At 34.5% G+C, this 13,118-nt stretch overlaps 2 protein-coding genes across 2 annotated transcripts; both read right to left on the bottom strand.

Annotated features, from left to right (window-relative positions):
* Positions 1-2,748: 2,748 nt before the first annotated feature.
* Positions 2,749-3,379, bottom strand: LOC101891795 (uncharacterized). The gene has a single exon (XM_005178693.3). It carries the CDS (start codon positions 3,298-3,300, stop codon positions 2,845-2,847), a length of 456 nt encoding a protein of 151 aa, XP_005178750.1. The 5' UTR covers positions 3,301-3,379; the 3' UTR covers positions 2,749-2,844.
* Positions 3,380-7,753: 4,374 nt separating this feature from the next.
* Positions 7,754-8,234, bottom strand: LOC131806692 (cuticle protein LPCP-23-like; the record flags this gene model as incomplete). Its single annotated transcript, XM_059131253.1, has 1 exon — positions 7,754-8,234. A coding segment is annotated over one exon (429 nt), but the record flags the coding sequence as incomplete, so codon positions are not given.
* Positions 8,235-13,118: the final 4,884 nt, after the last annotated feature.

Below are 13,118 nucleotides of genomic sequence, written 5' to 3'. Positions count from 1 at the left end.
TTTTTTATATATAAGAAAACAAAAGAAAACAAAAAAAACAATAACTAAGTTGGTGTTGAATATATTCTTTTTTGTTTAAAAAATATATAAATTTAAAAATAAAAGAAAAACAAACAAACAATAATAAATAAAAACTACAAGTATAACTTACAATTATTACCTTGGAATAATTTCCTTTTCTAGATTTTTATTTTTTTTTAGATATAAAATACTATTATTATTATTATTGTTTATTTTATTTTTGATAATCGATAAGAAAACGAAATCAGAACTTTAAGTCCATAACAAAATGAAATTATTAATTATTATTATAATCATTATTACTATTATTATTATAATTATTATTCATATATAATATATATTTTTATAGAGTATTTTTTTTGTGTTTTTAGACGACGACATTGACGACCCAATAATCATGATAATGATTTGCTCATAAATTATTATAAAAAAAAAATTAAATGAAAAAAATAATAATTATTACTATAATAAATCGAAGTTTTAAGTTTTTTTTTTCAATTTCATAACATAAATGGAGAATTCTGAGTTAAGGTAAGATAAATATCAATAAATATTTCTAAAATAAATTAGAAGCCTACTTTGGAATCATTTTTTAAATGCTTATCTTTTAAAATTTTAAGACTAGTTATCGATATATGCTTTGGAATTAGGCTGGTTCGTTTAAGGCCAGACGGGTCGGAATCCTCGGGTAAGTAATGCGAACATAGACAGTGTAGTACCTACGGCAAAATTATATGAGGTAATCTCATGCTAACATATAATATACAAGTTTTATACTCTCAGTTATATGGCTACAGGGGGTATATATCATTTGATACGACCAAAACGTGCCTCATCGAATTAACGGTTTTAGACACTAAGCCTCTTTGGGCCAAATCCGTTTCAGGTCATTTGGAGTCGATCTAGCGATGTCCCTTCGTCTGTCTTCCTGTCTATCTGTCTGCTGTCTGGTGCGCACGATAGCTCTCGAAGGGAGTATCCCATTTGGTGCAAACATGATAAATCATAATATTATTATCAAACTTAGATCGAGTTCGGAGATGGGCAATATAGGTTCACTCCTTCTGGTACCTCACACACAGAAGGTCGAACTTTTCATATAAAAAAAATTTTACTGCACAGGAAGAGAAAGAACGATCGGATTTTGCTCTATCTTCGTAAATATTAATATTTGCGTTAGTGCGAGGTCAGGTGAGAAAATGGAAAATATCGGTCCCCTCCCTCAAATACCTCCCCCACAAAGGGACTAATTTTTGAATAATTATAACTCTTATAAAAAGTGTTGTAAGAGTCCGATTGTCTTCCAATTATACACATCACGATACTTTTATTAACCCTGCCCCACAAAGGGTAAAAATTTTGAATATCCATGAAGCTCCTAAAACGCAAAATTAAAATCCAATTCCATTCAGACTTGGCAAATCTCAATATTTTTATTAACACAAGATCTGCTATGAAGATGGTAGAGACCGGACCATTTCTTCTGGGACCTCCTCCACAAAGGGTCGAAATTTTGAATAACCAAAACGATCATAAATTCCGAAATAAGCATCGGGTTTTCTTCAAATTTCACACACGCCATGATTTTTACTAACACAAGATCTGCTGTGAAGATAAGATATATCTGCGCACTCCCTCTGGTACCTCTCCCACAAAGGTCAACATTTTGAATATCCATGGAGCTTCTACAACGCGAAATTAACATCCGATTCCAACTTGGCAAATCTCAATATTTTTATCAACACAAGATCTGTTATAAAAATGGTAGAGACCGGACCATTTCTTCTGGGACCTCCTCCACAAAGGGTCGAAATTTTGAATAATCAAAATGATCATAAATTCCGAAATAAGCATCGAGGTTTCTTCATTTTTCACACATGCCATGATTTTTACTAACACATGATCTGCTGTGAAGATGTGATATACCGAATTACCCCCACAAAGGGTCAAAATCCACGAATATCCACGAAGCTCATTAAACGCGAAATTAACATCCGATTCCATTCAGACTTGGTTCATTTCAATATATCCATCACCATAAGATCCGTTATAAAGATGGTAGAGATCAGATTATTTCTTCTGGTACCTCCTCCACAAAGGGACAAAATTGTGTATAACCAAAGCGATCATAAATTTCGAAATAAGCATTCGGTTCTCTTCAAATTTCACAGATGCCATTATATTTTACTAACACAATATCTGCTGTGAAAATGGAATACATCGGTCTACTCCTAGCTACCTTCCCCACAAAGAGTCAAAATAGAAGTTCATAAAACGCGAAATTAACATCCAAATCCATTCAGACCTACACCTAAATATTTTTCCCAATCAGAGACCTGAGATGAATAAGGAATTTAAGATTTCGCATTGTTCGATCTCCTTCTAATTTTGCCTATACCAATATTTTTATCTGTATTAGATGAAGTATGAAAATATAATACCTCGGTCGATTTTATCTGGTACCTCACTCACATTTCAACATTTCTTATAAATTATCGCATATCTCTTAACAAGTGAAGAAAGTAACCTATAAGTCCAAACCTGGCACGTCCCAATATTTATATCATATTTATTTAGGTCCGATACGAAATGAAGTATATTGGACCATTCCTTTGGAACTTACTCTATAAAGGGTCAACAATTTGAATAATTAGAACACAAGTCAAAATATATTTAAATAATCGAACATTGGCTGAGGGTTCACATCTATCGGACAAAACCGACTGATAATTTTTAACTTGTTTATTTCTTTTTAAATATATACAAAATATAATAAATGCAAATAAAAAAACATTTTAGAATTATTTTTTAAACATTTGAAACTTAGTGACTAACTTCCATGGCCTGCGACGATGCGGCATTATACGAGTTCTGGTTCAACTCCTGCCTCGCACGACAACTCTCTCCATGTAAATACACCCGATTCTCGGCAATTATTTCCTGCTGCTGATTCTTCAGACGCAACATATGCAAATAATGGCGATGTCTCTGTCGGGCTATTTCGCGATGTAAATTCTTTTTGAAAATCGTCTCACGGCTGAGAATTTGTAAATCATCGGCGGAGCATTTGTTGATATTCTTAATAGTTTTCGAGATGAGTTCTTGTGTGAGCAGCAATTTGGTGCGTTTGACACCGACTGAGGAACGGCTTCTCCTCAACTCTTCGCGATGTAGATACAGGGCATAGGTGAAGGCTTCTCCTTGTTGGGTGGGTAAGGTGCAATATCGTGGTGGCGCTGATGTTGTGGTTGTTTTTGTTGATTTGGAAAATGTTGACATTGTCAAGATGTCCTCAGATGTCTTCACTCAGCAATGTTTACACTGTGATTGCCAATCTTCCTCAGCTGTTGCATTTTTTATATGTATTAAACAGGTAGATAAGTGAGATATCCTGATTTTCTCCATCACCATTGAACAGGTATATTTGAATGAATTGTGTAGTTAAGGTCTTAATCCTTCATAGTTAATCCGTTGACCTATTTGTGCCCGTTTGTTTTTTTTTAATCCACCAAACAACACGTGTTAAAAAAATCCATTTAGTTTTTTCCACAACTTAATCCCAATATTGCATCAATGGGATTAGAGTTTCGCAGAATATTAATTTTCAAAATATATTTTTTATTGATGTCAACTGGCTTGGAGGGTCAATACCTGGTGGTAGTTGTAGATAATTGCTCCCAGGGTTGCTTTGGTGAACGAAAAACCAAAATTATAACGATTCAAATAACACAAAGGAGAAAAAAATTGTCCATGTAAACAATTTTGGTTGGAACTTTTTAGAGGCTGAAATTTAGATTAATTATTTTTTGAAATGTTGAGAATATTAAGAGTTTTGAATTTGGTCTTGGAGATGCTATAAATGTGAAATTGAAACACAGAACCTTATATGAAGTGGATAGTCGTAATGTAATTTATTTGTTATTTTCAAAAAACTTCCGGAAACTACCACGTATATGAAAACTGTTATATGGAGACTATACAAAGACGTGGATCTGCCTACAAAATTTTTTGTCATAGGCTATAGTACCCATTACGAATACCAAATTTGAAACAATTCCGGTGAATAATGTCGCTAAAATCATCAACATATCGAATATCGGGATGTTTTGTTATATAGGGAATATACGAAAACATGAACCTACATACGATTTTTTTTCCTAGGCTGGGTACTACAGCCTTTAACTTTACGAACTTTAAATACGAAATTGGTTACAATTCCGGTGAGTAATATCACACAAATCATAAAAATACCGAGTGTTGGGAGATCCGTCATATGAGGCTATACGAAGATGTGGCCTACATACGATTTTTTTTGTCATAGCCTGAGTACTGTTAGCCTTTAACGTTACGAACGTTAAATACTAAATTTTTTACAATTCCGATGAATTATATCGCACAAATCATAAAAATACAGAGTATTGGGAGGTACCGTCGTATGAGGCTATACGAAGATGTGGCCTGCATTCAGAAATATTTGTCATAGCCTATAGCACCCATTACGAACTTCAGATACGAAATTTGAAATAATTCCAGTAAATAATGTCGCTAAAATCATGAAAATACCGAATATCGGGAGGTACCGTTATATGGGGGCTATACGAAGTTAGAGATAAATTTCTGAAATTTGATATTTAGATTACTGATGGTATCTGTGTTTCAGATTTTGGCGGTGGTTTGGAAATTCCCACTATATTTGTACGAAAAGTACTAAATTGTACTAAGATCTGTTATTGGGTAAAGGGATGAAGCTTAAATTCTTTAATTCTGTATAGATACCACTTTTGGTGTCTGTGGCTAAGATATGGATGTGATTAGGAAATGCTTGCTATATTGTCCGAAAAGTACCAAAATAGTACTAAATCGGTGTGGGGTGAAAGAAGCTGAGCTGAAATCCTGATATTTGATATTAAGGCCTCCATTGGTATCTGGCAATGAGATATGGAGGTGGTTGAGGAAATGCGACCTATCTTTTTACGAAAAGTTCTAAATTGAACTATATTTGGTATTGGTCGAAGGCACAGGGCTGAAGTCCTGAAATTGGATTTTCAGGTGTTGTTGGTATATGTAGTTGAGATATGGGGATGGTTTTTGGAAATATGTACGATAACTGTTCGAAAAGTACTAATTGGTACTCAATTGAGCAATGGATGAAGGGATAGTGCTGAAATCTAGGAATTTTATATTGAAGTCTCTGTTTGGTATCTGGAAATGAGATATGGAGGTGGGCTTGGAAATGCGTCTTATATTTGTACGAAAAGTACTAAATTGAACTAAATTTGGTTTTGAATAAAGGGTTAGAGCTGAAACCCTGAAATTGTATATGAATGTTACTTTTGGTATCTGGGAATGAGATATGGAGGTGATGTTGGAAATGTGTACTATAATTGTTCGAATAGTACTAAATGGTACTAAATTGGGTATTGGGTAAAGGGATAGAACTGAGATAGTGAAGTTTGATATTGAGGTGACGTTAAAAAAGTTTTGGACAGAAAAATTGGATATGGGTCAAAACTGCAAAATTAAAGATTTTGAAGACTTTTTGAAGTAAAAAGTAAACATTTTTCTTATTTTCTTTCCGAAAAAGAAAACCCTTAATAATATGTAAAAACTTGAAAGTTGTGATTAAAAAAGTTTGTCGAACTGAACAAATTGTACATTTTGAGTACTAACATCTGTTGGAACGAGTCTAAAATTTTAAAGTGGACTTTTCGTTGACGTAGTAGGGTGCTCTTGATAGTCAGTAATATTGCGGAAGACAATATATTGCCGAAATTTCCGGAATCCTAATACGAAAATTTCAAAATATATGGAGCCACCCTTTTTTTGTGCTACTTTGTGATGTAAATCTTTAAAACACCGATACACATGTCTTCTACTTTGAGGCCTACTTTTATAATAAACTTGGATTTTCGGCATAACTCTAGTTTAGTAATAAAAACTCTTTAGTTTTTTTTATACCCTACACCACAAGGTGGTCAGGGTATTATGTCTTTGTGCATTTGTTTGTAACAGGCAAAGGGAACGAGATAGACCCATAGTTCCTTTTGATGATCTGCATAGAATCACATTCTGAGTCGATATATGCATGTCCGTCCGTCCGTCCGTTCATCCGTCTGTCCATGTATTTTTGTGAACAAAGTACAGTTCGCATTTATTACCCGATCCAGATAAAATTTTGCACAAATCATTTTTTGGCCCAAGGACGAACCCTACTAAAATTGGAGATAATCGGTAAAAATTTAAATGTAGCTCCCATATATATCTTCGTCCGATTTGCTTATTATTGTACACCATACGTGTAATATCAGTCCGAATAGTATGGAATTTTGCACATACAACCAAATTAGCCCTGAAAATAATTATGCCAAATTTGATCGAAATCGGTTCAGATATAGCTATAGCTCCCATATATATTGTTCATCCGATTTGTTATTTTTGTCCTCCGCAGCCGTAATATGCATTCTGTAACAACAACATTTGGGGAAATATATCAAATACAGCTCAGAAATACCTTTGCTAAATTGTATCAAGATCGGTTCAAATTTGGATATAGCTCCCATATATATCAAATGGGCAATACAAGTCCGAAGTCGAGATCGTTTCGGATTTGGACATATCTCCCATATATCATTTCGTCCGATTTACCTTTGATTTTGCACCAAATCTCTCTAATATTTGCCAAAATGGGATGTTATTTGGCACTTACTACCGAATTGAGTCTAGAAGCTAGTATGTCAAATTTGGTGAAGATCGGATCAGATATAGCTATAGCTCCCATATATATTGTTCGTCCGATTTGTTATATTTGTTACCCACAGCCGTAATATGCACTCCGTAACAACGATATTCAGGGAAATATATGAAATACAGCTCAGAAATATCTTTACCAAATTTTATCAAGATCGGTTCAGATTTGGATATAGCTCCCATATATATCAAATGCTTCGGAATATTTGGTCTTTTGAGCTAAATATGCTATACTAAATTAGCAAAGTGGTGTAGGGTATCATAAAGTCGGCCCCGCCCGACTTTAATACTTTCTTCACTGGATTAAATTTTCCTAGGGGTATGTATTTTTCTCTGATTTCGGGAAACTATTTTATTCTTGGGGACGGACCCGGGACCCCTGATTGTAGACCCTAAAGTCCGAGTTCAAGACCCACACTAGACCCGGATCCACTTACCCGATATAAACAATGTAGGTATCGTTGGAAAGCTTGTAAAAATACCTATCCATGTTGTCAAGTGGTTGTTTACAAGTGATTCGGAAGTTATAGTTAAATTAAATTTAAATTTTTTTATTTTTAAATTTTTTTGGTCCTGGATTTCTTATAAAATCCGCAAAAGTCGAAAATGGGCCCATTATGGGGGTCAACAAAATTAATACCTGATTATTGTTGCTATTATCGAAATTTCGAAAAAAGATGAGCTTTTATTAAAATAGAGTTGTTCCGACTTTTCTGTAATTATCTCAAAAATTGTCATCTTTGAAATCCAAGATATCACCTCTTATTAAAAAATAAATTGTATTGTCGTTTCTTAGCAGAATTTTGTCTTATTCCTAGTTCCTGACAGATTGTTTTATTTATTAAATTAAGAATACTGAATAATGAACAAATATTTTTAATTTTTAAATAATTTATTTGTTTTATTAAGAACTACAACTACATAGGAATTACTAAACTAAAACAAATAACAATACCATTCAAAAAATAATAACATGAGAAGGAAATAACAGTCCAAGGTGAGATTTTTTTTCTTCAGAAATCCCACTTCAATACAATTTACCAAGCATAGTTAGGGGCATAGGCCAAGGGTGAGGAATAAGCGAAGGGAGCGCTGTAGGCCAAAGGAGCGGCAGCTGCATATTTAGCTACCAAAGGGGCATGGAAGTGGGGTACAGGAGCTGCATAACGAGCTACTACGGGGGCGGCAGCATATTTGGCAAATACTGGAACATGATGGGCGTGGATGGGAGCAGCCACTGGGGCCACAACACGAGCAGCAGGAGCGAAAACACGAGGAACTGGTGCTACAGGAGCTACAATGGGTGCCCGGACAATGCCATTGTGTGTGCGGGCCACAACTTGGCTGCTGGTGGCGGTGATGACGGGAGCGGGTGCAGCTGCCACCACGGGGGCATGGTAGGCGAAGGGGGCACCAATGAGTCCAGGCTTGGCAGCAGCACAGGCAATGAAAGCAAACAAGGCAATGGTCTAAAAATAATTTAAAAAAATTATTAATTTTTCTAAATCCCTCTATTGTTGCTTTTAATCCTTACGTATTTGAACATGTTTTTTCTTGTTGTTATTGTGGACTTTTTGTGATTTGGATTCTTTGAAATGCTAATGCAATATGATTTATTTCAGTTTGCCACTTTGGGTATTTATAATAAAACATCGATTAAGTTGGTGGTCGTGGTGGCCGACTAACTAACTGACCTTAGCCAATATTAAAAACAAAAACGGGGAGACATCGATCGATGCAGAGGCGCCCTCGCTTAACCACCCACAACAAGTTGCGTCCATACCATACCACACTGCAATGGCAACATTTTTGGCCACCTTTGTGGACGTATTCATGTCACGTCCAGCTTCGTGTAATTTTTGTGGGTTTTTATGTTAAATTGTTGGTTTTGTTGGCTTTTAATAAGCGATCACTCATTGTTTTGTTATTGTTGTGTATGTGAGTGTGTGCATGTCGTTAATTTAAATTAACGGTTTATTTATTTGGACATTTGCATTTTGCCAAAAAAAAGCGCGTTTGGCAGTAGCCCAATGCAGAAGTTGCTGTCATAATAAACATTTTTAGAATATGGACAGTCGTAGGTCATGATATTGCCGATGGCTAGTTGATCATGATATCATGATAATATTTTGTGGACGATTTATTACAGATATGTACATGGGGGTTTGAGTCTTATGGCTCATCTAAGGCCATTGACGTAATGTTGTAAGAGTTTGTTTTTAATGCACAGTTTTAGTTCTCTGTAGTGGTGTGTAAAGTTCTGACTGTGGAATGGACATACCCAATGACATGGTGTCGAAATCCCCAATTCGAAATGGGTATATTGACAAGTTAAATAGAATCAGTAGGTATTGCCACCAGCTGCATACACTCAGTCAATATTCGGTTATTTAAATATATTCAGACTTGCGTTATAATTATGCAAACTTTTGACCCTTCATAGGAGAGATTCCAAAGAAGTATCTGACATATATCTTCTTCTATATCTATAAAAGAGGAAAATGTTTGTATGTTTGTTTGTTTGTTTGTAATTTATGGACTCGAAAACCGCTGAATAGATTTTCCTGAAAATTTCCATATATTCTGCAACCTCGCCTGAAAGTAACATAGGCTATATTCATTTTTGAATTTCCACTTGGAACTTGAGATATAGCATCAGAATCGGAGGTACCTCCCAAAAATTTAGATTTTATTTGCACATATCTATTAATTGGTTGAAGATACGTTCTCCAAATTTGGAATTGGACGTAACGGAATTTGGAACAAAAATAAGTTTGAAAAATTATATTGTAATCGGTGCAGATTTGGATATAGCTCCCATATATATTTTCGACCGATTTCGTTCATTTGATGCCTCAAACACAATATGAATGTTTGATTCCAATGAAATTTGGAATGTGTGACGGGATTTGATCCGAAAATAAATTTGTCAAATTATATTGAAATCGGTTAAGATTTGGATATAGCTCCCATATATATTTTCGGCCGATTTCAAGCATTTGATGCACCAAACACGCTATGTATCCCCAATTTCAATGAAATTTGAAACGTGTGATAGATTTTATCTAAAAAATTGATTTTCCAAATTATATTGAAATCGGTTCAGATTTGGATATAGCTCCCACATACATTTTCGGCCGATTTCATGTATTTGGTGGACCAAACACGATATGTATTTCTAACTGTAATGAAATTTTAAATAAGTAACGGAATTGGGAGCCAAAATGAATTTGTCAAATTAAATTGAAATCGGTTCAGATTTGGATATAGCTCCCATATATATTTTCGACCGATTTCATGTATTTGATGCACCTAATTTCAATGAAATTTGGAATGTGTAGCGGAAATTAAAACAAATATACATTTGTCAAATTATATTAAAATCGGTTCAGATTTGGATATATCTCTTATATATACTTTCGACCGATTTCATGTATTTTATGCACCATACACGATATGTATGTTCGATTCCAAAGAAATTTGGAATGTGTAACGGGATTTTGATTAGAAAATAAATTAGTCAAATTATATTAAAATCGGTTCAGATTTGATTATAGCTCTCATATATATACTCAGCCGATTTCACATATTTGATGCACCCAAAGCGAGAGAGACAAAATCTAGCACCAGAAAAAAATTGCCAAATTTTATTGAAATCAGTTGAGGTTTGGATATAGCTAACATATATATTTCGGCCGATTTCATACATATTATGCACCAAACACGATATATATGACCGATTCCAATGAAATTCAGAATGTGTGGCGGAATTTGGTTATAATAATAAATGTGATAAATTAATTGGAAATTAGTTAAGATTTGGATATAGCTCCCATATATATATTCTCGGCCGATTTCACATATTTGACGCACCAATTTCAATGAAATATGAAAGGTGTGGCGGAGTTTGGAGTAAAAGTAATTTTTTTTATAATTATATTTAAATCGGATCAGATTGGGATATGATTTTAATAAGAACCATTGACCCACAACGCCTTAGGCTAACACTAAAAACAACACAACAATTTATTTGAAATACGCTTATTACGGCGAAGTATGTTGCTATCTCGAATTCACTAATTGCAATAGAAATGCCACTCAACTTCAAAAGATTGCAGTTTACTGCATGAAATAAATATGAATATCAAATAAATAAATCCGAAGGACAAACCCTTCGTGTATGTATGTCATGTTACTGCTTTTCTAATGGTTTTGGTTATTTACGCATGCAATAATTTTTTTTTTTACTTTTTAAATTTGTTTTTTTTTTAACCAACATATATTCGTAAATAAAATTTTGAATGCATATAAAATCAAAAGGGGTAGCGAAGCGTACCGGGTTCATCTAGTCTAATATAAATTTTAAAACTTATCAGATTTAGAATTAATATCGACTATTATCAATAATTTTTCGAAAAGTTTGAGATGTGCTTGAGGTATCACATAAAGTAGACCAAAATAACATACTTCATCTATTGCTAGTAGAAATATTGAGATGTGCAGTTTTTATACATTTATTTCCAATTTTATGAGCACAATTTTTTCGCAACTTATGAAAAAATAAAACTATTGTTATTTGTTATACCATATCATGTGTTGGAAGAGATATTTGGATGTGTAAAATTTGAAGAGAATCGGATTTTTATTTCGCGTTTTATGAGATAATTATAATTATTCAAAATTTTTGACAGAGTGGACCGATATTTTCGCAATAAACCTAGCATGGATAAAAATATTAGGGTTTGCAAAGTTTGAGCAAATTTGGAATATCCTTCCTCTTTTCCAAAAAGCAAGATAATATTAGATGTATCAAGTTATTCGATCTAAGGATGTACGTCCGTCTATTTATTTTGTAAACAATGTACAGATCGCATTTATCGCCCTATCCAGATGAAATTTAGCACAAATCATTTGTTTGGCCCAAGGACTAACCCTATTGAAATTAGAGATAATCGGTAAAAATTTAGATATAGCTCCTATATATATCTTCGTCCGATTTGCCTTTATTATGCACCAAACGTGTAATATCAGCCTGAATAGAATACAACATACATACAACCAAATTAGGCCTGACAATAAGTATGCCAAATTTGATCGAAATCGGTTCAGATATAGCTATAGCTCCCATATATATTGTTCATCCGATTTGTTATTTTAGTACTCTGCTGCCGTAATATGCACTCTGTAACAACAATATTTGGGGAAATATAGCAAATACAACTCAGAAATACCTTTGCCAAATTTTATCGAGATCGGTTCAGCACCTTTTATTGTGCACCCAACGTCTAATATTTGTCCAAATGGGATGGAATTTGGCACTTACGACCGAATTTAATCTAGAAGATAGTATGTTAAATTTGGTGAAGATCGGTTAAGATATAGCTTTAGCTCCCATATATATTGTTCATCCGATTTGTTAATCGTTAATCGTTTCAGATTTGGATATATGTCCCATATATATCTTTATCCGATTTCAAATTAATTGTGCACCAAATTGTCAATACAAGTCCGAATTTAAAAGATACAAATGCTTCGGATACAATGCACGAATTATGGCCTTCAAACGGCTGCGGTATTTTGGCCCATCGACACTTTGGGGCGATCGACACTTTGGTATTTTTACTCCAGACACAATAGTCCAACGGATTGGTATCCGGAGATTTTGCTGGTCATTGTGCGCTGGAAATGAAGCGAGGAACCTCATTTTGTAACCATTTTTGGGTGGCGCGTGCTGAGTGCGACGGTGTTGAGTCCTGTTGGAATGTCCAAGGTCTGCGGCCAAAATGTTTGCATGCCCAAGGCTTTGATACACCCTCCAGAATATTTTCGCCAAATTCGGCAGTTCGCCACTTTCGGCCAAGCGAAGCAACTCTTTAGCTCTTTTGAGTCTATTTTCATTCAGTTGCGGTGTAAGTTCTTGCATTTTTTGGAATTTCAATCTCTCGTTTTTCAATATTTGCCGAATGGAATATTGCGATATGTTCAGCTCACGAGCCATTTTTCGGCCACTGCGACGCGGGTTTCGATCAAGTCGCTTCTTTATTTTTCGAACCATTTCTGCTGATGTTGCTGTTTTCTTCCGTCCACTTTTTTGACGTCGGGCTCGCTACCAGTATCATGGTAACGAGCGATGGTACGAGACACAAAAGATTTATTCACATTTAAATGCTGGAGTGTTCTAACGATAGCCACTTGTGGTTTTCCAGCCAAATATAAAGAAATCACACTATCACGCTTGAATTCCATCACGAATAACTTTTTTTCTGGAAAATTATCACCAAAATGCTTTTGTACTTCTGTAAGTAATACAATGAGCTGTCACAGGAATAATTTTAACAGCTGTCGGACGA

Source organism: Musca domestica, unplaced genomic scaffold (genome assembly GCF_030504385.1).
Source record: "Musca domestica strain aabys unplaced genomic scaffold, Musca_domestica.polishedcontigs.V.1.1 84, whole genome shotgun sequence".
In the NCBI taxonomy this organism is placed as follows: Eukaryota; Metazoa; Arthropoda; class Insecta; order Diptera; family Muscidae; genus Musca; species Musca domestica.
The sequence above is the reverse complement of the archived record's forward strand: the minus strand, read 5'-3'. Positions and strand labels throughout refer to the sequence as shown.

Coding starts and splice junctions, on each gene's coding strand:
- LOC101891795 (XM_005178693.3), bottom strand. CDS start 3,300: ATGTCAACATTTTCCAAATCAACAAAAACAACCACAACATCAGCGCCA.